General features: G+C 44.5%; 1 protein-coding gene across 1 annotated transcript; it reads left to right on the forward strand.

Moving 5' to 3' along the window:
* Positions 1-16,730: 16,730 nt before the first annotated feature.
* LOC106592658 (globoside alpha-1,3-N-acetylgalactosaminyltransferase 1-like) lies at positions 16,731-20,502 on the forward strand. Its single transcript, XM_014183999.2, has 3 exons — positions 16,731-16,905; positions 17,880-18,014; positions 19,339-20,502. The coding sequence occupies exons 2-3, from the start codon at positions 17,974-17,976 to the stop codon at positions 20,027-20,029; spliced, it is 732 nt and encodes a 243-aa protein (XP_014039474.2). The 5' UTR covers positions 16,731-16,905; positions 17,880-17,973; the 3' UTR covers positions 20,030-20,502.
* Positions 20,503-27,965: the final 7,463 nt, after the last annotated feature.

Raw genomic sequence — 27,965 nt, forward strand, 5'->3', positions numbered from 1 at the left:
TGCTCGTTCAACATAGCCTTTGGAGATTCCTGTGAAAATCAACAGTCATAAACATGTCATTCTGAACAGCAACATCTTCCTAATAAGAATGTAGACCAGTTGACAATTCAACAGAATTCAGTCTTGTTCATGTTGATGATAGTTACAACATGAGACAGATAGCAAGCCACGGTATATCAGACCGTATACCACGGGTATGAGTCAATATTACTTGTTTACTGTTGTAATAGCAATAGCAATTGTTTTTAATAGCAATAAGGCACCTTGGGGGTTTGTGGTATATGGCCAATATACCACGGCTAAGGGCTGTATCCAGGCACTCCACGTTGTGTCGTGCGTAAGAACAGCCCTTAGCCGTGGTATATTGTTCAAACCCCTGAGGTGCTTTATTGCTTAAACATAACAGATACAGATTATGAGCATGTGAGGTTTCAAATAATGTTTCTACTACTAGCTTGCGCGCTCCCTGCTTTTCCTGAACATGTTTATCTGATATAGCTAGTTGTTATTGTTCAAGCTTGCTCATTCAAAGCAGGCTTTTGTCTACACTTCAGATGCTTGAATACATGATCATCATGTTGTGGCTGTCATATGGACGTTCCATCAGAACAACAACTAGATACACCCTTAGAAAGAAGGGTTCCAAAAGGATTCTTCAGCTGTCCCCATAGTATAACCCTTTTTGGTTCCAGGTAGAACCATTTTGGGTTCCATGTAGAACACTCTGTGGAAAGGGTTCTACATGGAACCAAAAGGGTTCTACTTGGAAACAAAAGGGTTCTTCAGAAAGTTATCCTATGGGGACAGCAGAATAACTTTTTAAGATCTTATTCTCCATTGTCTAGATTCTGCAGGGAGCTAGCCTGTTCTACTAAAACATTAGCTAATAGCTAAGATAGCTAACTTGAGCAAATACATCTCAGCTTCCTAACTGGCAAAGCCAATGAATTACACAACAAATATACTGTTAGGGTTAAACTGGATATTTGTTTGCATAACTTATATAATATACCGGAGAAGCTATGCTACATTATTAAGTATATAAACTACGGATAAGTCAACTGCTGAAGACAAGAACTACAACCGGCGACAGGAAGTGCGTCACGAGGCTGGGACCAGCCTGCACGCCGACGATAGGATGAGCAAGTTTAAACCACGCTCCTCCTCCCTCTGACAGGCCAGCATTGAGCGGGAACTATCACTGTCAGAGTATATAAGAGAGAACAATAGGATGGGACGCTCTCTTCTCTGTCTGCCCTGCGAGGTGTAACAGCGAGACCGTATACGAACGACATATTTACCATACACGTGTTTGCATTAATTAACTTCTATGGGCTAGGTGGGACGCTTGCGTCCCACCTACTCAACAGCCAGTGTAATCCTGTGGCGCGATATTGAAATACCTCAAAAATGCAAAAACTTCAATTTTTCAAACATATGACTATCATTCAGCTTTTTCCCGGGCTCTGAGAGCCTATGGGAGCCGTAGGAAGTGTCACGTTACAGCAAAGATCCTCAGTCTTCAATAAAAAGAACCAAGATGAACAACAACTTGTCAGACAGGCCACTTCCTGTTCAGAAACTTCTCAGGTTTTTGCCTGCCATATGAGTTCTGTTATACTCACAGACACCATTCAAACAGTTTTAGAAACTTTAGGGTGTTTTCTACCCAAAGCCAATAATTATATGCATATTCTAGTTACTGGGCAGGAGTAGTAACCAGATTAAATCGGGTACGTTTTTTATCCGGCCGTGTCAATACTGCCCCCTAGCCCTAACAGGTTAAACAGGTTAACATTCACAAGGCTGCAGGACCGGGATGGATTACCACGACGTGTACTCAGAGCATGTGCTGACCAGCTGGCAAGTATCTTCACTGACATTTTCAACCTCTCCATGGCCCAGTCTGTAATGTCCAGATGTTTCAAGCAGACCACCATAATCCCCATACCCAAGAACGCCAAGTTAAGCCGTCTGTCGTTCTGCCCCTGAGCAAGGCAGTTAACTCACTGTTCCCCGGGTGCTGATGATGTGGATGTTGAGTAATGCAGCCCCCAGCACCTCTCGGATTCAGAGGGGTTGGGTTACATGCGGAAGACACATTTCAGTTGAACGCATTCAGTTGTACAACCGACTAAGAATCCCCTTTTCCTTCTAAATGACTATTGCACCGTAGCACTCACATTTGTGTCCATGAAATCGTTTGAAAGGCTGGTCATGGCTCAGATCAACACCATCATCCCAGACACCCTGGACCCACTCCAATTCGCATACTGCCCAGGGGCGGAAATCCCGGGGGGGACGGGGGACACACGACCCCCCCATCCTGGGAAAAATATGATTTGTCCTTCCCAATATATCACTGAAACATAACTATGTAATTTAAATAATATTAATAATACGCAATGAAAGCAATTGTGCTGATTATAGACACTTAGTAGCGCGTTTTTAAGTTTCAAAAGATTGCGACCCCCCCCGCCCTTTGCCTCACAATGGTTTGATCCACTGCCAGTTTCTTAGCTTGCTACGTAACTGCCGTGAGGTTCATCCAGTCAATCGCGCACACACACTAGCTGAATATGCAGAGCTAGCGCGCAAATATTAACTATTAAGCTAGCTAGTACCTATTCCATTTATGTGGCGTCGTCAAAGATGGAATCAGCATGCAGATGATGTAAGTTAGTGCTTCAAAGTCCCTATGATAAGGTTAGCGATAAACTGAAGTCCAAACTGAACAGAACTACACTCTCATCTACCATTGTATTAAATATATTTAATGGTCTTGTTGCAAAAGCTAAATTGTCGCAAGGGAACTTTTATTTATTTAATTTCACCTTTATTTAACCCGGGTAGCAAAGATTATAGCAAACACCACTGAAACTGAATTGGTGCTCGCTAGCTTTGCAAATTCAGCTATTGTTGGATTACAGGAAACTGAGGGTTGAGATGAACTGGCACCAGAGGGGAGTGGTGCCAGTGCCCGCAGTGGGGGTAGTGGAAGAGGACTGGGGCCTTTGTGGAGTGATGGAGGTTGAACCTTCAGTACAGGCAGCATTAGAGACAGCAGTGGGGGGGTAATCCTCATCTTCTCTGTGGGGAATAACATAATTAATATAAAGGGATCAATATTGCTGTTAGATCATTACAGTTGACACATTTTACAAATCTACATTACTGTAATGCAAAATAAATACACAAAAAAATGACACTTTGTTACAAATTCCCTGCTGGTGACATTAAGCACATCATCTCCATACTGGACGTAGCAGGTGAAGGGCATTGTAAACTGGCCCTTCACAACTGGCCAGGTGAGAGAGAGCAGCAGCAAGATCAACTCTGTCCACAAAGCATCTCAGATTAGGAGTGCTGATCTAGGAGCAGTTTTCCATCATAATGAATACGATTATTTGGACAATGTCTGGACAGTGCTTCACACAGAGGTGTGAAACACACACACACACACACACACACACACACACACACACACACACACACACACACACACACACACACACACACACACACACACACACACACACACACACACACAATGCAAACAATGGGACACAGAGACAAACGAGCCACAAGAGGGATGGAAGTCCAGTCCAATCCTCTTCTCTCCTCCCTCTGGAAGCATGCAGTGGGACTGTCAGGAGGGATGGGACGACAACGGGCCAAAAGAGTAAAGACATACTGGGAAAAAATGCACGAGTTAAATTAATTAACTTGTCAAATTAAAAGATTTGAATGTAGCTTTAACACATGAATACATACAGCTATCTGAAATGATTGATAATGTCATGAAAATGTAAAAAAACACCAAATAAATGTAATATTATCTAAAGAATGAGTCTATACATCAGAAATCAATGTGAGAATCTAAACATATGCCTTTGCCTGGCCACAGCTTCTTCTGCAACGAGGTAACTAGACTTTTTCACATAGTACTTTGTCAGCTTTAAAGTTTGCTGTTCAACAGTTTACCAGTTCTACCAGTTGAGCTTGAGTCTGCAGATATTTCCCGTCTGTAAATATCCTCACTGTCAATCAGCTTTACTGCAGAGTTTTATGTGTTGACTTTGTGTCTGTATTCTGTTTGTACATTGTGTATTGCTGGCAGCAGCTATTCATTAAGTTACATTACAGGTAGGCCTATGTGCAAATGTATTTGTCAAATAAAGTGATTCTGATACCAGTATTTATGTGTTTCCTGATGTGGAAGAGCCTGGGGGTCATTGTTAAGATCCTCTTTTTCCACAATGATTCTTAAATTTGACTTTGGTTGCCATTTACTTCAAATTCCTTTTTCATGTTACACTTCGTCAATCTTGGAAAGATACATACATTTCGTGGCGACAGGTAGTGGTTAGAGCGTTGGGCCAGTAACCGAAAATGTTGCTAGATCTAATCCCTGAGCTGACAATGTAAAGTTTAGTCATTCTGCCCCTGAACAAGGCAGTTCCTAGGCTGTTCCTAGGCTGCTATTGTAAATAAGAATTTGTTCTTAACTGACTTGCCCAGTTAAATAAAGGTTAAATAAAAAATATAAAAACATTGTCTTACGTGACATTAGATAGTGTGACAGTCATTTGCTCTGATCTGTCTATTCTGTCGAGATACATAATAAAAATGTTGAGTTACGAAGAGTACCAGTTTGGACACACCTACTCATTCCAGGATTTTTCTTTATTTTTACTATTTTCTACATTGTAGAATAATAGTGAAGACATCACAACTATGAAATAACACATATGGAATCAGTTAAGAACAAATTATTATTTACAAGGACAGCCTACTCCTTCTTCCCCGTCAGGGAATTGAACCCCGGTCTCCTGTCCGCACTACACAGGGTTTCTTTAGCTAAATAGCCCAGTACTGTACTGCCGACCGTCACGTTGTACAGCGCCACATTTTCCGTTCCATCCTAACAGAAACTGTCACGATTCCCACCGACGGTGGCGCCCCCTCCTGCTCGGGTGGCGCTTGGCGGTCGTCGTCACCAGCCTATTAGCTGCCACCGATTCCCTTTTTTGGTTTTCCCTTTTTTGGGTTTTGGGCACCTGTGTTCAGTTTAGTTAATTAGCGGGGTTATTTATTTTAGCTGGCCCGCTTCCGTGTTGTGCGGGATTGTTTCTTGTCAGACAGCTTATGTTCGTGTCGGCGTTGTTTTACGCCGTATTTGTTTTCTCCCCTGTGTTTGGGAACATTTGTTTTTGTGTGAGTGTATATTAAAAACACCACTACCCTGTGTTCGCTGCTTCCTGCGCCTCATTCCTCCACCACGACTACCAAGCCGTAACAGAAACCCAGAGGTTTTTTTATTTTTCATGGAATAGAAAACACCGTATTATTAATCAAATGAATTACTAGTCAAAAGTTACCAACCCCAAATCAGTCCTCCACAAACGTTTCATCGTTTAATCGTCAAATGATTATAAATGACGTGGCACACGCCGTAGTGCAGACTTTTGGTCTTCCACCAATACCAAACCAATCAGGTGGTTGTTTTCGAAGCTTTGGACGTCATTGAACACATGTTTACGATAAAGCGATACAAGCATCGGCATAATGCTTGTACAAGCATAATAAACTGCTTAGCGATTTCGATGCAGGTGTAACGGTCGTCGTATGAAAGGGACCAAGGCGCAGCGGGTTGAGTGCTCATGTTAACTTTTAATATAGAACACTGAAAACCAGCCCCACGCACCAGACTGGAGACGTCAGACACGTCGGACACTCTGGACGGGGCACTGTCGTCTGAAGCTCTGGACGGGGCACTGTCGTCGGACACTCTGGACGGGGCACTGTTGTCGGAAGCTCTGGACGGGGCACTGTCGTCGGAAGCTCTGGACGGGGCACTGTCGTCGGAAGCTCTGGACGGGGCACTGTCGTCGGAAGCTCTGGCCGGGGCACTGTCGTCGGAAGCTCTGGACGGGGTACTGTCGTCGGAAGCTCTGGACGGGGACTGCGCACTGAAAGCCTGATGCGTGGGGCTGGTAGTGGAGGTACCAGACTGGAGACACGCACCCCAAGTTCTAGTGCGGAGAGCAGGAACAGGACGAGTTGGACTGGGCTGACGCACTGGAGGCCTGGTGTGTGGGGCTAGTACTGGAGATGCCAGACTGGATACACGCACCCCAAGGCTAGTGCAGGGAGCAGGAACAGGACGATTTGGACTGGGCTGACGCACTGGAGGCCTGGTGCGTGGTGCTGGCTTTGGATGTGCCAGACTGGATTTCACGCACCTCAGGGCTAGTGCGAGGAGCAGGAACAGGATACACTGGGCCGTGAAGGCACACTGGCGGTCTTGAGCGCAGTAATGGTACCACCCTTACTGGCTGGATGCCCGCTTCCCCCTGGTAAATGCGGGGCGCTGGCACCGCGCACACCGGCCTGTGAATGCTCGGCCTCGACGCCGTGCGCATCACCCCATAGCACGGGGCCTGACCTGTAACAAGCTGCCTCCGATAAGCACCTGGAGTTGGCTTGGGGCTTAACCCTGGCCCAGCCAAACTACCCGTGTGCCCCTCCAAAAAAATGTATTGGGGCTGCCTCTCATGCATCCTCCGTTGGGCCCGCACTTCGCTCCACTTTCGTCGTTCCTCCCTCGCTGTCTCCACCTGTTTCCATGGCAGGGTCTTGTCCCCTGCCATTACCTCCTCCCATGTCCAAAATGTCCTCCACTCCCTTCTCTCCCTGGCCCAGGATCCTTCCTCTTCCTGGGCCCCGCTGCTTGGTCCGCTGGTGGTGGGAAGTTCTGTAACGGTCGTCGTATGAAAGGGACCAAGGCGCAGCGGGTTGAGTGCTCATGTTAACTTTTAATATAGAACACTGAAAACACAAAACAATATACAAACCTCAATCACTCTTACTTAAAGAGTCTTAACGTTACTAAATGTCACAGCCTCTGGAGAACACACCACTACCTAATTAGGCTCCTGCAACTTTTTTGCGAAATAATCTAACTTAACCTACTTTATAGCACTTTTTTACAACAAACGTTTCTTTCTAATACAATATTGTAACTTTCTATGTGAAAATGCCGAGTAATAAGCGACCAAAGGACAATAAATCCACTTCGGAGGCCTACTCCCCGCCAAACAACGAGACAGACATGGCGGAAGGCACAGGTAACAACGTGACACTTACAGAACTTACCCGGGCTTTGGGAGAACTACGTGTTGCTATAGCTGAGGATCTTAAGGCTACTATTGCTGAACTGGACACTAAAATTGAGAGCACCATTCGAACGGTCGCCTCGCAGGGCCAGAGTATTGTGGACCTTGAGAAAGCCTCTGAATTCAACGCTGGTAGGATCGACGAGTTGGAGAAGCTATGCACGTCATTGCAGGATAGTGTGCAGAGGCTTTCTGTGAAAGTGGTCGACCTGGAGGGTCGATCCAGACGTCAGAACCTTCGCGTTGTTGGGCTGGCAGAGGGGATAGAGGCTGGCTCTCGCCCCACCGACTTCTTCGCCAAGCTATTGAAGGATGCAATGGGATCGGATGTTTTGGCTTCAGATCCCCAACTGGACCGTGCACATCGCGCCCTTGTCCCAGTGCCTCGACCGGGCCAACGTCCTCGCCCAGTAATCATCTGCTGTCACAGTTTCAAGACCAAGGATCTTATCCTGCGCGAGGCTCGAATGAGGGGCAACCTGTTACATAAAGGGCACCCCTTCCGTGTCTACGAGGATAATGCGCCCGATGTGGCAAAGCACCGCGCCCGGCTACAGAGATGTCATGACCAAACTCTACAAACTCCATCTTCGCCCAGCCTTGCTCTTCCCTGCAAGACTAAGAATTACCCCGCCTTCTGGAGAGAAGATTTGGCTCTCCTCGATTTTGGACGCAGAGAAGTTTATCCGGGAATATACGCCAATCCCCCGTACAGGTTAGAGTGCCTTGTCATTGTGTGTTAGGGTCTGCTCATGGACTCGAACCCATACTATACCATAACGGGTGAAACCGTACTAAACGGTCTCGACAGGGCTTGCCGAACATGTAACACGCTGAGATGACCAATGGAGGGCGGTTAGAGCTCTCATTTAACGTCAGTTTCACTTTAATTCCGACTGGGTTCGTGGTGGTGCCTGTTTGGGAGGCCTTCCAGGTCTGATCATTGACACTTTCGGATGGATATACTTATGTTCCCCCATTTTTGTTTTGTTTCGTTATTTATTTTTCAATTATTACATTATTCCTATTACCATACCAGTTAGTTATTGCTTGCGGAGGTCTGGGGGTGATGGCTGGGAAGGGGCAGACGCAGACACCTGGATAGCAAGTTGATGTTTTGTGCTGTTCTGCCTTTGTCATAGCCTGGTCCGCTCTCACGATTAGATTCCCACCAGACCTCCGTGGGGCTTGTGTCTGTGTAGGTGTGCGTACATGTAATTACTATGTGTACTTTATTATTATTTTCTCTTAGCTTTTTAGTATTAGGTATGTGTATATTTTAAATTAGTGTAGATTACTATTCTGGGGTGTGTATGTAGACGTGTGTATGTGTGTGTGTGTGTGTGTGTGTGTGTACCTGTGTATATATATATTTTTTAAAATATTTATTTCTATAAGTATATATTTTTGGGTGTATGTGCATAAGTGTATGTGTGTGTGTATGTATGCACGTGTGTACGTATGTGGGTATGCGTGTATATACTTGCGCATGGGTGTGTGTAGGTAGGTATGCACGTGTGTGTGTGTGTATATATGGGCACGTGTGTGTATGTATGTATGTATGTATGTATATGTACAAGTGGGTATGTGTATGGATGGATGTATGTGTATGTGTGTGTGTATATAGGTATGTATGTATGTATGTGTGTATGTATGTATGTATGTATGTATGTATGTATGTATGTATGTATGTATGTGTATATATATGTGTATGTGTATGTATGTGTATGTGTATATATATATCACTATTGTTTTTTTAGAAGGGGGAAAAAATGTATTTTTTATTATTATTTTTTTTTTAAATTTTTTATTGGGGGGTACGTTCAATTTATCGAAATCCTTGTTCCCATCTCCTAACCCACAATATGTAATTGTACTGCTGTCTATCTTGGTTGCGGATGGTTTATGTTTAGACCGGCATTGCTTAGCAATGTAATCTTGTGATGCTATATCTTGCTTATCTCAGGGATTGACCCAAGATGAAGCTTAAGTGCACAATATGTTTAAGTTGCAACTTATTCTGTTTAGGTTTAATAGATGCTAATTGAACACTTTAATCACGGGAGCCTCCTCAGTTCAGATGTTAGTAGAAGTTCTAGGATAATGAGAGGTGAACGTACAGTTGGGATATTATTTTTGTTTTACCTCTTGTTCGAGGTCGCGCCGTGCTTTTTTGGCATCGGCCAGACAATGTGTTTATTATTTTTATTTTCATGTTTTTTTTTCTCCTTTTTGTGTATGCCTGTTAAATGTGGGTTGATGGGAGGGGTAAATGTTGGGGTAAGTAGGGGAATAGGGTGGAGAGTAAAGGTGCTTGCAGGGGGAGGGGTGGGTTGGATACTGCTCGGGTGTAGGTGCTACATATGCTGATCGTGATAGTTTGGTGCACTTTCTTACCTTTTTAGTAACTTACATGCTATGCAGGCCACCATAGGAACTACAAATGAGAGGAGGGCGGGGCTTACATTCACTTCCTGGAATGTCAAGGGTTTAAATGAACCAATTAAGAGAGGCAAGGTCCTAGCCCACTTGAAAGCACTCTCATTTACATTACATTTACATTTAAGTCATTTAGCAGACGCTCTTATCCAGAGCGACTTACAAAATGGTGCATTCACCTTATGATATCCAGTGGAACAACCACTTTACAATAGTACATCTATATCTTTTTGTTGGGGGGGGGGGGTTAGAAGGGTTACTTTATCCTATCCCAGGTATTCCTTAAAGAGGTGGGGTTTCAGGTGTCTCCGGAAGGTGGTGATTGACTCCGCTGTCCTGGCGTCGTGAGGGAGCTTGTTCCACCATTGGGGTGCCAGAGCAGCGAACAGTTTTGACTGGGTTGAGCGGGAACTGTGCTTCCTCAGAGGTGGGGGGCCAGCAGGCCAGTGGTGGATGAACGCAGTGCCCTTGTTTGGGTGTAGGGCCTGATCAGAGCCTGAAGGTATGGAGGTGCCGTTCCCTTCACAGCTCCGTAGGCAATCACCATGGTCTTGTAGCGGATGCGAGCTTCAACTGGAAGCCAGTGGAGAGAGCGGAGGAGCGGGGTGACGTGAGAGAACTTGGGAAGGTTGAACACCAGACGGGCTGCAGCGTTCTGGATGAGTTGTAGGGGTTTAATGGCACAGGCAGGGAGCCCAGCCAACAGCGAGTTGCAGTAATCCAGACGGGAGATGACAAGTGCCTGGATTAGGACCTGCGCCGCTTCCTGTGTGAGGCAGGGTCGTACTCTGCGAATGTTGTAGAGCATGAACCTACAGGATCGGATCACCGCCTTGATGTTAGTGGAGAACGACAGGGTGTTGTCCAGGATCACGCCAAGGTTCTTAGCACTCTGGGAGGAGGACACAAGGGAGTTGTCAACCATGATGGCGAGATCATGGAACGGGCAGTCCTTCCCCGGGAGGAAGAGCAGCTCCGTCTTGCCGAGGTTCAGCTTGAGGTGGTGATCCGTCATCCACACTGATATGTCTGACAGACATGCAGAGATGCGATTCGCCGCCTGGTTATCAGAAGGGGGAAAGGAGAAGATTAATGGTGTGTCATCTGCATAGCAATGATAGGAGAGACCATGTTAGGATATGACAGAGCCAAGTGACTTGGTGTATAGCGAGAATAGGAGAGGGCCTAGAACAGAGCCCTGGGGGACACCAGTGGTGAGAGCGCATGGTGCGGAGACAGATTCTCGCCACGCCACCTGGTAGGAGCGACCTGTCAGGTAGGACGCAATCCAAGCGTGGGCCGCGCCGGAGATGCCCAACTCGGAGAGGGTGGAGAGGAGGATCTGATGGTTCACAGTATCAAAGGCAGCAGATAGGTCTAGAAGGATGAGAGCAGAGGAGAGAGAGTTAGCTTTAGCAGTGCGGAGAGCCTCCGTGACACAGAGAAGAGCAGTCTCAGTTGAATGCCCAGTCTTGAAACCTGACTGATTAGGATCAAGAAGGTCATTCTGAGAGAGATTGCAGGAGAGCTGGCCAAGGACGGCACGTTCAAGAGTTTGAGAGAAAAGAAAGAAGGGATACTGGTCTGTAGTTGTTGACATCGGAGGGATCGAGTGTAGGTTTTTTCAGAAGGGGTGCAACTCTCGCTCTCTTGAAGACGGAAGGGACGTAGCCAGCGGTCAAGGATGAGTTGATGAGCGAGGTGAGGAAGGGGAGAAGGTCTCCGGAAATGGTCTGGAGAAGAGAGGAGGGGATAGGGTCAAGTGGGCAGGTTGTTGGGCGGCCGGCCGTCACAAGACGCGAGATTTCATCTGGAGAGAGAGGGGCGAAAGAGGTCAAAGCACAGGGTAGGGCAGTGTGAGCAGGACCAGCGGTGTCGTTTGACTTAGCAAACGAGGATCGGATATCGTCAACCTTCTTTTCAAAATGGTTGACGAAGTCATCCGCGGGGAGGGGGAGGAGGATTCAGGAGGGAGGAGAAGGTAGCAAAGAGCTTCCTAGGGTTAGAGGCAGATGCTTGGAATTTAGAGTGGTAGAAAGTGGCTTTAGCAGCAGAGACAGAAGAGGAGAATGTAGAGAGGAGTGAGTGAAAGCAGCTTTTATAGCTTTATAGCAGCTTTAGGGAAGGCAGACGTCTGTACATCTCATAGCAGTTAAAGCTGCTCCTCAGAAAAGGAGGAGACAAACCCTGGACAACACAAGGGTTGTCTATCAACTCTCGTCTGATATTATATTTTTGCAAGAAATATTTTTGCAAGAAACCCATCTGAAAAACAATTCTCATAACAGACTTAAATGTAAGTGGGTGGGGCAAGTGTATCACTCTAACTTCTCTGCCAAAACGAGAGGCACAGCGATTCTGGTATGGAAAGGAATTCCCTTTCAACATAAAACCACTATTGTGGACAAAGAGGGTCGTTATGTGATCGTAATAGGAGAGATCCACTCTACTTCTGTAACTCTACTTAATATCTATGGGCCAAACATTGATAACCCCTCTTTTTTCAAAAGAGTCCTTGCCCTGATTCCAGATATCTCCCATACTAACCTGGTCATTGGAGGAGACCTCAACTGTGTACTAGACCAATATTTGGATAGATCCTCTACCCGGCGAACCCCTACCTCCTATTCAAGCGAATTCTTCAATACCTACATAAAAAATGCGAACTTATTTGATATATGGAGGATCTCTAACCCTACGGGTAGGGAATACTCCTTTTACTCTCATGTTCACAATGTTTATACTCGAATTGACTACTTTTTGGTTGATGCTAAACTACTCCCCTATACCTGTAATGTGAGGTATCATGATATTATAATCTCTGACCACAGTCCACTCACCTTCTCCCTGAGATTGGGTGACATCGTACCAAACGAGAGGGTCTGGAGGTTGAATCCTCAGCTCCTCACAGAACAAACATTCTGTGAACATCTTAAAGATCAAATTACATTTTTCTTTGATACCAACGACAACACAGAGACTTCCCCAGCATTATTGTGGGAAACACTGAAGGCTTATTTGAGAGGCTGTATCATCTCCTTTCAGACTGCCAGGAGTAGGCAAAACAGAAGAGAATTGGTAGAACTGGAGGGACAAATTCACTTACTGGATAGGGAGAATGCTAGACACCCATCTAGGGAGAAACATAAAAAAAATTATGTCTTTAAAATGTAAATACAATCAGATCCTCTCTGCTAAAATTGCTAAATCTTTTCTCTATGCCAAGCAAAAATATTTTGAGTTTGGTGACAAACCACACAAACTACTCGCCAGACAACTTCGTAAGAATGTGAGTGACCGTATGATTCACAAAGTTAAATCTGCATCTGGGGAATTACTCTCTTCCCCCAAAGACATAAATGACAGATTCCGTCAGTTTTATGAGACTTTATATACATCTAAGGCGGATCCTAACCCCTTAATTATGCAAAACTTTTTGGAGAACTGTAATCTTCCTGCCCTGAACCAGGAAGACTCTAACTTCCTGAATAAGGAAATATCTCTTGAAGAAATTACAGAAACAATAAAATCTCTAAAGAGTGGCAAGACCCCGGGCCCAGATGGATACCCGAGTGAATTCTACAAAACATTCAGCAACATGCTCTCTCCCTACCTACACAAAATGTTGGTTCAGGCCAACGAGGATGGAGTGCTCCCATCCACTTTGGATGAGGCGTTTATCACAGTTATACATAAGAAGGGTAAGGATCCGGAAGAGGTAGGGTCATACAGACCAATATCCCTCCTTAATACAGACCAAAAGATTTTAGCAAAAACTTTGGCTAACAGGCTGAGCACCTTAATTGGCAAATTGGTCCATTCAGACCAGACCGGCTTTATCCCTAACAGAAACTCATTCTTCAATCTCAGGCGCCTATTCAACATTATGTATTCTCAGAGGTTACCTAACGTGGACCTAGCCGTTATATCTCTTGACGCTGAAAAGGCCGTTGACCAAGTTGAGTGGCCCTATCTATTCAAGGTCCTACAGAAATTTAATATTGGAGATGGGTTCATAAAGTGGATCCAGCTTTTATATAGGAACCCCTGTGCGAGAATACTCACTAACCAATCATTGTCGCCCGATTTAACCTTCACAGAGGGACAAGGCAGGGTTGTGCGCTGTCGCCTATGCTCTTCGCCCTAATTATTGAACCTCTCGCTCAAGCGATCAGATCTCATGCAGCAATACACGGCTATAATACTAAACATACTCTAAATAAGATTTCCCTATACGCAGATGACATTCTCCTCTATGTAACAGAACCCCAATATAGTATTCCAGCTATTCTAGAGGTGATTAATTTGTTTGGTACCTTCTCGGGATACAGAATAAATTGGAACAAGAGTGAATTAATGCCCATTCGGTTGCAAAACACCTCCTGGCTAGAACATCTTCCAGTTAAGCTATCTTCAGATAAATTTACCTACCTTGGAATTGTAGTTACCAAACAATACTCCTTACTATTTAAAGAGAATTTCCCCTCCCTGATGCAAAAACTTAAGGCAAACATACAATTTTGGAGAACTCTCCCAATTTCTCTGCTCGGAAGAATTAATGCCATTAAAATGGTCTTCCTCCCACAACTGCTCTACCTATACCAGAACATCCCAATATTCATACCTAAATCCTTTCATAAACAACTGGACTCTATTATCAATCCTTTCATCTGGGATTATAAAACACACAGGATAGGTAAAAAACACCTCTGTAAATCCAAGATGGAAGGAGGATTGTCTCTCCCAAACTTTATATTTTACTACTGGGCCGCCAACCTCCGCGCTGTTACGTTTCTGCTGGATGACGCACTCCCGCCATCCAGCTGGCTTAGTATGGAGCGAGAGGAGTGCCACCCCTTCTCTATTGGTGCTGTGATTTTGTCACCTGTCAATCTGGAGATGTCACTTTACTGTAACAATCCTATTATACATAGCACAGTCCGAATCTGGAAGCAAATTAAAGTCCACTTTGATCTTAGACCAATATCGTTCATGCTTCCTGTTGCCAGGAATCCCTCCTTTGCCCCCTCTAACCTTGATAACACCTTTGAGCGGTGGGGAGAGTTGGGGATAAGTACCATAGGGGATTTATATATAGGGTGAACCTTTGCTTCCTTTGAATCGCTGAGGGAAACTTATAATCTTCCCAGAAGTAACTTTTTCAGATACCTACAGATTAGAGACTATGTTAGAAAATACCTCCCAACATTTGGGAATGCTAAACCTTCCACGTTTGACGGATGCATACAAATATGCCCCACCTCAGACAAACTGATATCTCGTATATATGATGCTTTTCAATCTGTTAGCGCACCCTCTACTGATGCCATTAAGGCAAAATGGGAGGAAGAACTAGGTACTGACATTTCGGTGGCAGACTGGGAAGATAGCTTGGTGTATATCCACACCTGCTCCATTAACTCCAGACATCGTCTCATACAATTCAAGGTATTACACAGATTACACTATTCCAAAACCAAACTGCATAGGATATTTCCTGGTACATCCCCTATGTGTGATAAATGTCAGGCTGAGCAGGGTACACTACTCCACTGCTTTGCCCTATGCTCTAACTTGTATGGGTATTGGTGTGGAATTTTTGGGGTCCTCTCTGAAGTTCTGGAGACTTCAATAGACCCAGACCCGCTTCTGATAATCCTGGGAGTGTCCGATTCCCTAAACGGATTAACCAACTCCCAAAAACAACTCATCTCTTACAGTCTCATTTCGGCAAAAAAATTAATCTTGTTGTTTTGGAAAAAGAGGGAAGCGCCCTCTACCAAATTATGGCTCAGCGAATTGGCAAACACTGTACACTTAGAAAGAATTAGATATATTTTGAACAATAAATTATCAACATTTGATCAAATCTGGCAGCCTTTCCTCTCTTACTTGGACCAGGCGGCTCTGTGAATTTGCACTTAACGCACTCTTCATTGTCATACGGTAATCTACCTTTGGGCAGCGTGTGCTGGCCCCGCCACCCGAGCAGTTGGGAGGGGAATAGGGTGGAATAAGGGGGGATAAAGTGGGGTATAAGTGGGGGGGCTACATCGACCCTTTTTAAAAAAAATGTATTATTATTATTTTTTTTTCTACCTGTCCTTGTTTTGTATGTCTTGTTTTGTATTATTTGTTTTGTGCCCAGAACTCTGGGTCTTTTGGTTAATGTCTGTTCTCTTATGTTTAGATAAGAACTGTAAACTTGTCTTTTATTATACACCATTCTTGTGTATTCAATAATATATCGTATGAAAGGGACCAAGGCGCAGCGGGTTGAGTGCTCATGTTAACTTTTAATATAGAACACTGAAAACACAAAACAATATACAAACCTCAATCACTCTAACTTAAAGGGTCTTAACGTAACTAAATCTCACAGACTCTGGAGAACACACCACTACCTAATTATCAACCCCCCAAATCAGTTCTCCACAAACTTCATGTTTACGTCCAAGGGTGAAACCACGTGGATTAAAAAACTACACGGAAATTATACAAATGTTATTATCGCAACCACCCTTATACATTTTTTTTAAAAGCAACCTAGATTAGACTGGGTTGACTGGAACGAACTACAAAAATCTCTGAAACTGGAAACACTTATCTCCCTCACTGGCTTTAAGCACCAGCTGTCAGAGCAGCTCACAGATCACTGAACCTGTACATAGCCCATCTATAATTTAGCCCAAACAACTACCCCTTCCCCTACTGTATTTATTTATTTTATTTATTTTATATTTCTACTTTGCACTTTCTTCTACTACAAATCTACCATTCCAGTGTTTTACTTGCTATATTGTATTTACTTTGCCACCATGGTCTTTTTTTTGCCTTTACCTCCCTTATCTCACCTCATTTGCTCACATTGTACATAGACTTATTTTTCTACTGTATCATTGACTGTATGTTTGTTTTACTCCATGTGTAACTCTGTGTTGTTGTATGTTGTCAAACTGCTTTTCTTTATCTTGGCCAGATCGCAATTGTAAATGAGAACTTGTTCTGAACTTGCCTACCTGGTTAAATAAAGGTGAAACAAAACAAAATAAAAAAATGAACTACTATCCTATTATTCAATTTTTTAATGAATTATTATCCAAAGAAAAGATATAAAAAGGTTCTCCACAGCCCAAAAAAGGTTTCCCTTATAGTGAAGTTAAAACCCCTTTTTGGTACTAGCACCTTTTTTTGAGAGAGCAATAACATCAGCCCATATCTTCATTAACTAATGAATTACGTTTTGTTCTCCCAGGCTATTGTACAAGCAGCCCAGTGTCTTGGTGGGGTGAGTAGTGTTGTTATCTTATGTTAGTTACTTATCATTGTTAACTTCCACATCAGCGTGTAGCCTAGTATACCACACATCTTTTCAAGGACCTTTATTTGAAAAACAATTGAGATAATAATCAGTACAACACATTCCAGCTTGATCTGTATATCTGTAAACATTGAGATCATAATCAGTACCACACATTCCAGCTTGATCTGTATATCTGTAAACATTGAGATCATAATCAGTACAACACATTCCAGCTTGATCTGTATATCTGTAAACATTGAGATCATAATCAGTACAACACATTCCAGCTTGATCTGTATATCTGTAAACATTGAGATCATAATCAGTACCACACAGTCAGGCTTGATCTGAATATCTGTAAACATTGAGATCATAATCAGTACCACACAGTGAGGCTTGATCTGTATATCTGTAAACATTGAGATCATAATCAGTACCACACAGTCAGGCTTGATCTGAATATCTGTAAACATTGAGATCATAATCAGTACAACACATTCCAGCTTGATCTGAATATCTGTAAACATTGAGATCATAATCAGTTCCACACAGTCAGGCTTGATCTGTATATCTGTAAACATTGAGATCATAATCAGTACAACACAGTCAGGCTTGATCTGTATATCTGTAAACATTGAGATCATAATCAGTACAACACAGTCAGGCTTGATCTGTATATCTGTAAACATTGACATCATAATCAGTACAACACAGTCAGGCTTGATCTGTATATCTGTAAACATTGAGATCATAATCAGTACAACACAGTCAGGCTTGATCTGTATATCTGTAAACATTGAGATCATAATCAGTACCACAGAGTCAGGTTTGATCTGTATATCTGTAAACATTGAGATCATAATCAGTACCACACAGTCAGGCTTGATCTGAATATCTGTAAACATTGAGATCATAATCAGTACCACGCAGTCAGGCTTGATCTTGTTCTGTTTCTTTAGTCGTACTGATGTGGTGGCAGTCACCCCATGGTTGGCACCCATCGTCTGGGAAGGAACCTTTGACCCTGACCTCGTCGACATAATCTACAAGTCCATGAACCTCACCATAGCAACAACAGTGTTTGCCGTTGGAAAGTGAGTAGCCTACAACTTTTCCCAAATATTCAAAAGGGAAATTAAACGATCAATATTTTTACAACACTGAAACTACACAGAGTGTACAAACATTATGAACACGTGCTTTCTCCATAACAGACTGACCAGGTGAATCCAGGTGAAAGCTATGATCCCTTATTGATGTCACTTGTTAAATCCACTTCAATCAGTGTAGACGAAGGAGAGGAGACAGGTTAAAGAAGGATTGTTAAGCCTCGACACAATTGAGACATGGATTGTGTATGTGTGCCATTCCGATGGTGAATGGGCAAGACAACAAAAAAACACTCAGTGTATGAGGACATAACCAGCTAATGTCACATGGCAGGTAATACAATATCATGATGTCATGATTCACAGCTTGGCTAATATTTGAATAACTGTACTACTTTGTTTATTTCTTGGTAGACTGTAATTTCTGTTCAGAAACGGTTGAGTATGTCCTATACAGTCCAATGAAAATGACCATACAGTTACAGAGGGTTTCTGGCATCAGAATCGCAGGAGCCTGATACTGCCATTGTGCACTTGAGCAAGGCACCTTAAACCCTTATGTTATGTACAGGTAACTGACAAAATAGTGGAAAACACTAGTAAATGAGGGATACAAAGTATATTGAATGTAGGTGCTTCCACACAGGTGTGGTTTCTGAGTTAATTAAGCAATGAACGTCCCATTATGCTAACGGTCATGTATAAAAAGGCTGGGCTGACCATTATTTCAGTCATTCTTTTTGCTACCATGGCTATGCCCCCAGATCAACAATGCCCCCATTTACAGGGCACAAGTGGTCACCTAATGGTTTGATGAGCATGAAAACGATGTAAACCATATGCCAGTCACCAGATCTCAAACCAAATGAGCCTGAGATAGTGTTTCCACCACCATCAACAAAACACCAAATTATCCCTCCGATAGAGTTTCAGACACTTGTAGAATCTTTGCCAAGGTGCATTAGAGCTGTTCTGGTGGCTGTTGGTGGACCAAGGTGGCTGGTGGTGGCCCAATGTGGCTGGTGGTGGCCCAATGTGGCTGGTGGTGGCCCAAGGTGGCTGGTGGTGGCCAAAGGTGGCTCGTGGTGGCCCAAGGTGGCTGGTGGTGGCCCAAGGTGGCTGGTGGTGGCCCAATGTGGCTGGTGGTGGCCCAATGTGGCTGGTGGTGGCCCAATGTGGCTGGTGGTGGCCAAAGGTGGCTCGTGGTGGCCCAAGGATGCTGGTGGTGGCCCAACTCTCTATTAAGTACCCTTTATGTTGATGTTTCCTATATTTTGTCAGTTACCTGTGTGTCTTTAAATTCTGACAGATACGTCCGCTTTCTCCAAGATTTCCTGGAGACAGCAGAGAAGCACTTCATGGTCGACTTCAACGTGCGCTACTATGTTTTCACTGATCGTCCCGATGATGTTCCATCAGTGAACCTGTCCCAGGGGAGACATTTGAGTGTGATCCAGGTCCCAGGTTCAAACCGCTGGCAGGAGATATCAGCCCGGAGGATGGAGATCATCCAGACAGCCATCGAACGTCAGATCAGCAGGGAGGCCGACTACATCTTCTGTCTGGACGTGGACAGCAAGTTCCACGCTCGCTGGGGGGCCGAGTCTCTGGGCAGGCTGGTTGCTGTGATTCACCCATGGTTTTACCAGGCGACCCGTGACCTCTTCACATATGAACGGCGCCCAGCCTCGACAGCCTACATCCCCATGGATGAGGGAGACTACTACTACGCCGGGGCTGTGTTCGGAGGGTCCGTGGAGGATGTGTACACACTAACAAAGGTTTGTCGGAACCAGCTTGAAGAGGACGCGAGGAATTCCATCGAGGCTGCCTGGCAGGAGGAGAGTCACCTCAACAGGTACCTGCTTTACAACAAGCCCAGCAAGCTGTTGTCTCCAGAGTACCAGTGGGATGACAAGAAGACCAAAACCAATGAGGTCAAAGTCATTCGCTTCTCTTCTGTCATTAAAAACTATGCTGAAATTCGTCCCAATGTATAGGACTAGGAATTGGATATTCAACCGGCCGAAAAAAAACTTAATTGATTATGGTAATGTTAGGTTAATTTCAGGTATTGCTTCACTGAGGTTTGGGTTAAGGTTAGGGAAAGGCATAAAATGTCACATTGGGTATACAGATGTCTGGCGCCATTCATTTTCTGTTGGTGAAATATATACACTGACATAAATACATAATACATACACTTTGTTTTATACCCTGATGAAGACAGCTTGGCTGTCCAAACGTTGGATATTACATTTTTGCATCTGAGCTCCTAGAGTGTGCGGATCTCCTTTATTTTCATGAAATATATACACCAACATAAAACTACTATTTTTAATGTACTATATATATCAGTCACTGTTGTAGTTTAGGGATAATAACATTCTTCATTTATAGGAAAATATATATATTTTATAACCTCATTCATCCTGTATTCTGTAGATTATCTATTGTGTATGTTGATTACTGGGAAAAATCTAAAATGTTTTTTTTTAAATACGATTATGTGTATTTTTCTTGAAATAAATATTTAACCGCTTTCAGAATGTTTGTGTTATTTCACTACTTGTTATATTTTCTATAGCCTAACTAAAAACAGCATCTCCCCTGTTACAACGATATGCGGTGTATGAGTAACAAACCAGTGGTTTAGTGGAGAAATAGGGAATGTTAAATGGATTCCATCTATAGATTTGTACATCAGACAAGACACAGTGGTGGACTGAATTTCCATTAAGAAAAACTTCAGCATAATGTCAAAGTGGACCTGGCATTCCTGTCCAGAAACAACCCCTAACCACAATACATATACTGTAAACTGTAAGAAAACAAAGAAAAATACCCTTTTAAAAAGGTAATATGGAGGATTCCCTTCCTTGTGTAAAAACATCCTGCCAATGTCAAGGCAAAAGGGAAAATCCTTCATTTCAAGTCATACCATCTAATCAGTGTTATGTGAGGGATAATCAACCAGGGGCTATGGGTTCAATGGAAAATAATGAACAACGTGGAAGGTGTGTTCCGTGACCCGCTAGAGGATTAGATTTAACAATGTAAAAACACAATACAACCACATATGTATAAAATCCATTTAAAATGATTGAAGATGACAAGTTAAAATTGAAAATACATAAAAACCAAATACGTACACAAAATTATAATATGAAAACAAATAGTTTCATTAATACTACATTGAACAAAAAATATCAACTCAACATGCAACAATTTAAAAGATATTACTGAGTTACAGTTCTTATAAGGAAACCAGTCAATGTAAATTCATTCATCAGGCCCTTATCTATGGATTCAACATGACTGCAAATACAGATATGCATCTGTTGGTCAAAGATAACTTTAAAAAAGGTATGGGTGTGGATCAGACAGCTAGTCAGTATCTGGTGTAACCATCATTTGCCTCACACATCTCCTTCGCCTAGAGTTGATCAGGCTGTTGATTGTGGCATGTGGAATTCTGTTGATGCAAAGCGTCCCAAAACATGCTCACTGATTGACATATCTGGTGAGTGTGCAGGCCATGGAAGAATTGAGACATGCACAGCTTCCTGGAATTGTGTACAGATCCTTGCGACATGGGGCCGTGCATAATAATGCTGAAACATGAGGTGATGGCGGCGGATGAATGGCACGACAAGGGGCCTCAGGATCTTGTCAAGGTATCTCTATGCATTCAAATTACCATTGATAAAATGCAATTGTGTTCATTGTAGTTTATGCCTGCCCATACCATAACCCCCCTGCCACCGTGGGACACTCTGTTCACAACGTTGACATCAACAAACCACTTACCAATACGACACCAAACACGCTGTCTGCCATCTGCCCGGTACAGTTGAAACCAGGATTCATCTGTGAAGAGCACATTTCTCCAGCTGCCAGTGGCCATCAAAGGTGAGCATTTGTCCACTGAAGTCAGTTACAATGCCGAACTGCAGTCAGGTCAAAATACCGGCGAGGTCGACGAGCACGCAGATGGGCTCCCCTGACACGGTTTCTGACAGTTTGAGCACAAATTCTTTGGTTGTGCAAACCCACAGTTTCATCAGCTGTCCGGGTGGCTGGTCTCAGATGATCCAGCAGCTGAAGAAGCCGGATGTGGAGCTCCTGTGCAGGTGTGGTCAGACATGTTCTACAGTTGTGAGACCTGTTGGATGTCCTGCCAAATTCTCTAAAATGACATTGGAGGTGGCTTATGGTTGAGAAGTTTACATTAAATTATCTGGCCACAGCACTGTTGGACATTCCTGCAGTCAGCATGACAATTGCATGCTCCCTCAAAACTTAAGACGTCTGTGGCTTTATGCTGTGTGACAAATCTGCACATTTTAGAGTGGCCTTTTATTGTCCCCAGCAGAATGTACACCTGTATAATGATCATGCTGTTTAATCAGCTTCTTGATATGACACACCTGTCAGGTGGATGGATTATCTTGTCAAAGGAGAAATGCTCACTAACAAGGATGCATATAAATTTGTGCACAACATGTTGAGAGAAATAAGCTTTTTGTGTGTATGGAACATTTCTGGGATCTTTGACTTTACATGTTGTGTTTATATTTTTGTTCAGAATATTATACTTTCTCTTAGCCTGTTCTGTCTTAAAACATTCCTTAAGGTTTGCCTTATAACTTCATAACTTATGGATGGATTTTGATCTGTTTTGGTACACAACTCCATTCCTCTGCACCAGTGTTAAGGAAATAGCTTTTTCCAGCCAGGCTCCTATAGTGCAGCGGTCTGATATTGGCAACACTTGCTCTGGTGTGATGGCTATGAGAGTCTGTAATGAAATTAAAATAACCAGACAGGTAACTGTCACAGGATCCAACGAAAGTGGCGCCCCTCCTCGGTCGGGCGGCGCTCGCGGTCGTCGTTGCCGGCCTATTAGCTGCCACCGATCGTTGTTTCTGTGTCTTTTGGTTGTGTCTGTCTGTTCCGCACCTGTTTTGTGTCTGTCATTAGTGGGGGCTTATTTAGTGTGTGTTTTCAGTTGGGGTTTTGTGCGGGATTGTTTATTGTCCACTCAGGACGGTGGGACGTGATTTGTACATTTTCACTGACAGTTTTGTCAGAAGATTTACCGGGCTGCGGCCCTTGCTTTTTGTGCCGTGTGATAATATTTTTCGTGTGTTATGGGAATGTGTTTTTCCCAGGCAGACTGTATGTAGCGCCCTATGCCTTACGGCCTTTTGTGTGTGTCGATTTATTAAAAGACACTCACCTCCAGCACCTCTGTCTCCTGCATCTGATTCCGCCTCTACACTAGTCCAAGTCAGTCGTGACAGAATCCCGCACCATCTCCTATGGAGTCAGCAGGAGCAGAAGCGCCATCCATGGCTGAGCAGGTCTCCCAACATGCCAGCCTCCTTCACCGCCTAGGCTCGGCCATGGATCAGGTGTTGGCCCGGTTGGAGAGCTGGGAGAGAGGTGCCTCCCCAGCCAGACCAGCTCCGGTCCCTCACCCTGCGCCCCTACCCACACCCACTGAAGCGGGTGCCGGCGGGATCCGGATTTCACCTCCCAGGGAGTTCGATGGGACGGCCGCTGGGTGCAAGGGGTTCCTGCTCCAACTAGAACTGTACCTGGCGACCGTCCGCCCCCTCCCTCCGACGAAGAGAGGGTGAGCGTCCTCGTCTCGTGTCTCACGGGTCGAGCCCTGGAATGGGCCAATGCGGTCTGGGATGTTCCAGACTCGGCCCGGGGTGACTACCCTGAGTTCACCCGCCGCTTCCGGGCGGTTTTCGATCATCCCCGGAGGGCAGGGGCGGCGGGTGAGCGACTATTCCATTTGAGACAGGAGACGAGGAGAGCTCAGGATTTCGCATTGGAATTCCGGACTCTCGCCGCTGGATCGGGGTGGAACGAGCGGGCCCTGATAGACCACTATAGGTGCAGCCTTCACGAGGACGTCCGCCGGGAGCTGGCTTGTAGGGACAACACCTCCACTCTGGACCAACTGGTGGATTTGTCCATTAGATTGGACAACCTGCTGGCTGCCCGGGGACGTTCCAGTCGGGGCCTGTTCGTTCCGCCTCCCAGTCCTCCCGCTCCACAGCCCATGGAGATAGGGGGGCTGCATCGAGGAGGACCGGAGGGGGGGTCTCTCCTGCACCTGATATGGGCGCAGAGGACACACTGTGGACCGGTGCTGGAGAGGTCCCTCCGGGAGTTCGGAGGGCAGGCAGAGCACTACTTCGACTCCCCAGGTGAGTCCGCACCAGCCACACCCAGAGCCCCCTGTCGACCACTTGTACACCTCCATTTGTTTTCCTAATTTTCCCCCCTCACTTCCAGTATAAGGCGCTAGTCGATTCAGGAACAGCTGGGAGTTTTATGGACCGTGGGTTAGCTAAGAGGTTAGGGATTCCCCTGGTTCAGCTGGACCACCCCTTCCCCGTGCACGCCCTAGATAGTCGACCGCTAGGGTCAGGCCAAGTAGGGGAGGTCACCGTGCCACTGGTTATGCAGACGTGGGGGGGTCATGAGGAGCGTATCAGCCTGTTCCTCATTGACTCCCCAGCGTTTCCGGTGGTACTGGGAATCCCCTGGCTAGCCACACACAACCCCCAGATTTCGTGGGGGCAGAGGGCTCTGACGGGGTGGTCGAGGGAGTGCTCAGGTAGGTGCATAGGAGTTTCCATCGGTGTGACTACGGTGGAGAGTCCAGACCAAGTCTCCACCATGCACATTCCCTCAGAGTATGCCGATTTGGCTATCGCTTTCAGTAAGACGAAGGCGACTCTATTACCCCCCCATCGACGAGGGGATTGTGCGATAAACCTCCAGGCCGACGCGGTTCTTCCTAGGAGTCACGTGTATCCTCTGTCTCAGGAGGAGACAGTGGCTATGGATACATACGTCACTGAGTCCTTGAGACAGGGATACATTCGGCCCTCTAAGTCCCCCATCTCCTCGAGCTTCTTTTTTGTGAAGAAGAAGGAGGGAGGTCTGCGCCCGTGCATTGACTATAGAGGTCTAAATGCTATCACAGTGGGTTTCAGTTACCCGCTACCTCTCATTGCTACGGCAGTGGAGTCATTTCACGGGGCGCGCTTCTTCACGAAATTGGATCTCAGGAGTGCGTATAACCTGGTGCGTATCCGAGATGGAGACGAGTGGAAAACCGCATTTAGTACCACATCGGGCCATTATGAGTACCTCGTCATGCCGTATGGGTTAAAGAACGCTCCCGCTGTCTTCCAATCCTTTGTGGACGAGGTCCTTAGGGACATGCTCGGGCAGGGTGTGTTGGTGTACATCGATGACATCCTGATCTGCTCCGCCACACGTGCCGAGCATGTGTCCCTGGTGCGTAAAGTGCTTGGGCGGCTGCTGGAGCATAACCTATACGTCAAGGCTGAGAAATGTGAGTTCTTCAAACGAGCCGTCTCATTTCTAGGATATCGCATTTCCACCTCGGGGGTGGAGGTGGAGTGTGACCGTGTGACGGCTGTGCGTAATTGGCCAACCCCAACCACTGTGAAGGAGGTGCAGCGGTTCTTGGGGTTCGCTAATTATTATCGGAAGTTTATCCGGGGTTTTGGCCAGGTGGCAGCTCCCATTATCTCACTGATGAAGGGGGGGCCGGTGCGGCTACGATGGTCAGCAGAGGCGGACAGAGCCTTCCATCGTCTGAAGGTTCTGTTTACCAATGCACCTGTCCTGGCGCAGCCGGACCCCTCTTTGCCATTCATAGTGGAGGTGGACGCGTCCGAGGCTGGGGTAGGAGCTGTGCTATCGCAGCGCTCGGGCGTTCCTCCGAAGCTCCGCCCATGTGCGTTATTTTCTAAGAAGCTGAGCCTGGCGGAGCGCAACTATGATGTGGGGGACCGGGAGCTGTTAGCCGTGGTCAGGGCTTTGACGGTGTGGAGATATTGGCTTGAGGGGGCACGTCACCCTTTTCTCATCTGGACCGACCACCGTAACCTGGAGTATATTCGGGCAGCGAGGAGACTTAAGGCACATGAAAGTTCACATGTTCTAGAAGGCATTTCTGTCCCAAAACGCATTTTGATTTAAAAACAAATACATGTTATTAGCAGTGACATGGGACTTACGCCTAGTTTCTTGAAACAAGTCACATATAAGTATTGTTGGATTTGTTTAATGTATATAGGTGTTTATAGATATTAAATGACGAAGTAGTTGTTTTGTAGTTTGTGATACAGGTGTTGTTGATGTAGTTTTTTACACTGTAGTTTGTGAAAGTGGTGTGGAGTGATTATGAAATGTTTTGGGATATACCCCACTCTACACTAATCTTTAGATTCATGTTTTTAAACAACTCATAATATTTGAAAGCATGTATACAACTAGTATTATTTAAGAATCAGAATAACTGACAAATATACACTGCATTCAGAAAGTATTCAAACCCCTTGAGTTTTTCAATATTTAGTTACGTTACAGACTTATTGTCAAGTCATTTTCTTGAATCCTACCATCATAGTCTAGTACACGTTGAATGAAGATGATTAGACTACTCATGTTTTTACTACGTGACTATGTTTACGCTCTCACTACAGAACATATTAATTATAGGACCTTTATGCCCTCACACTAGTCCCCAAACAGGAAAACGGCATGTCAGGCTACTAAATGAAATAATGACATATCAGATGAATGTTTTTAAAATGTATTGGTGAAAGTAATCAAAAAAAGTAATCAGATTACATTACTGATTTTGAGTAATCCCAAGGATTACTTTACTGTTTACTTTATTGTTCATGTTATTACAATCAATATTATATGAACCATTTATTAGCAGCTTGTAAACAAAGCTGCTGTGCTTAACTCACAAAAAAATCATTTTTCATCACTTTGAAGTGACGCAAATGGCAAATGAAGCCTTCCATTTTGAGATATATTAAACAACTTATTTTTAACCAAAATAATTTGATACAGTTACTAAAAGATCTGAACATCTTCATTGGTAGATGTTATATCTGCCCTGATTTCATGTTTTGAATAGCAGATTAATATACAAAGAGCTCATACCCTCTAAGTGTTGGGAAAGTGGTCAACATTTCAGTTGTTTTAAAAAGTGGAAAGCAAATAGAGTTGATGTAGTTACTAAAACATCTGTATGGTTTGATTCTGGTTGGCTTCTAAACAGCTTCTACCCCCAAGCCATAAGACTCCTGAACAGCTAATCAAATGGCCACCCAGACTATTTGCATGCCCCCCCCCCTTCACTGTTGCTGCTACTCTGTTATTATCTATATAGCCACTTTAAGAACTCTACCTACATGTACATAATTACCTCAATTACCTCGACACCAGTGCCCTCTCATTTTGTCACATTGTACCGGTACCCCCTGTATATAGCCCCGCTATTGTTATTTACTGCTTGTCTTTAATAATTTGTTTTTCTTATCTTTAACTTTTTTTTAGGGATTTTCTTAAAACTGCATTGTTGGTTAAGGGCTTGTAAGTAAGCATTTCACTGTAAGGTCTACACCTGTTTTCGGCGCATGCAACAAATACAATATGATTTGAATGTTCCGATTTCATATTTGAATAGCAGAGAAGTAGACTAAGATTGCATAGGCTTTGTCTCCCCAGCCCAGGGGCCAGACCAAAAATGTGTCCACTTCGGGGTGGCAAAGGTTTGATGGTATTACATTTCCCCCCACAAGGCATTGATCAAATTGATATTTACATAAAAATGGGTTGCTTGGCTCCTGGATGCGTCTAGACATTATTTACACATTCTTCTAGCCTAGCATTTGTTGGGGTTTGTCTAAATCTTAGTGCTTGCCTCTCCAACCTGTGAACTACAGTGGCTTGTGAAAGTATTCACCGCCATTGGCATTTTTCCTATTTTGTTGCCTTACAACCTGGAATAAAAAATGTACTTTTTGTGGGGTTTGTATCATTTGATTTTCACAACATGCCTACCACTTTGAAGATCAA

Source organism: Salmo salar, chromosome ssa07 (assembly GCF_905237065.1).
Source record: "Salmo salar chromosome ssa07, Ssal_v3.1, whole genome shotgun sequence".
Taxonomy (NCBI): domain Eukaryota; kingdom Metazoa; phylum Chordata; class Actinopteri; order Salmoniformes; family Salmonidae; genus Salmo; species Salmo salar.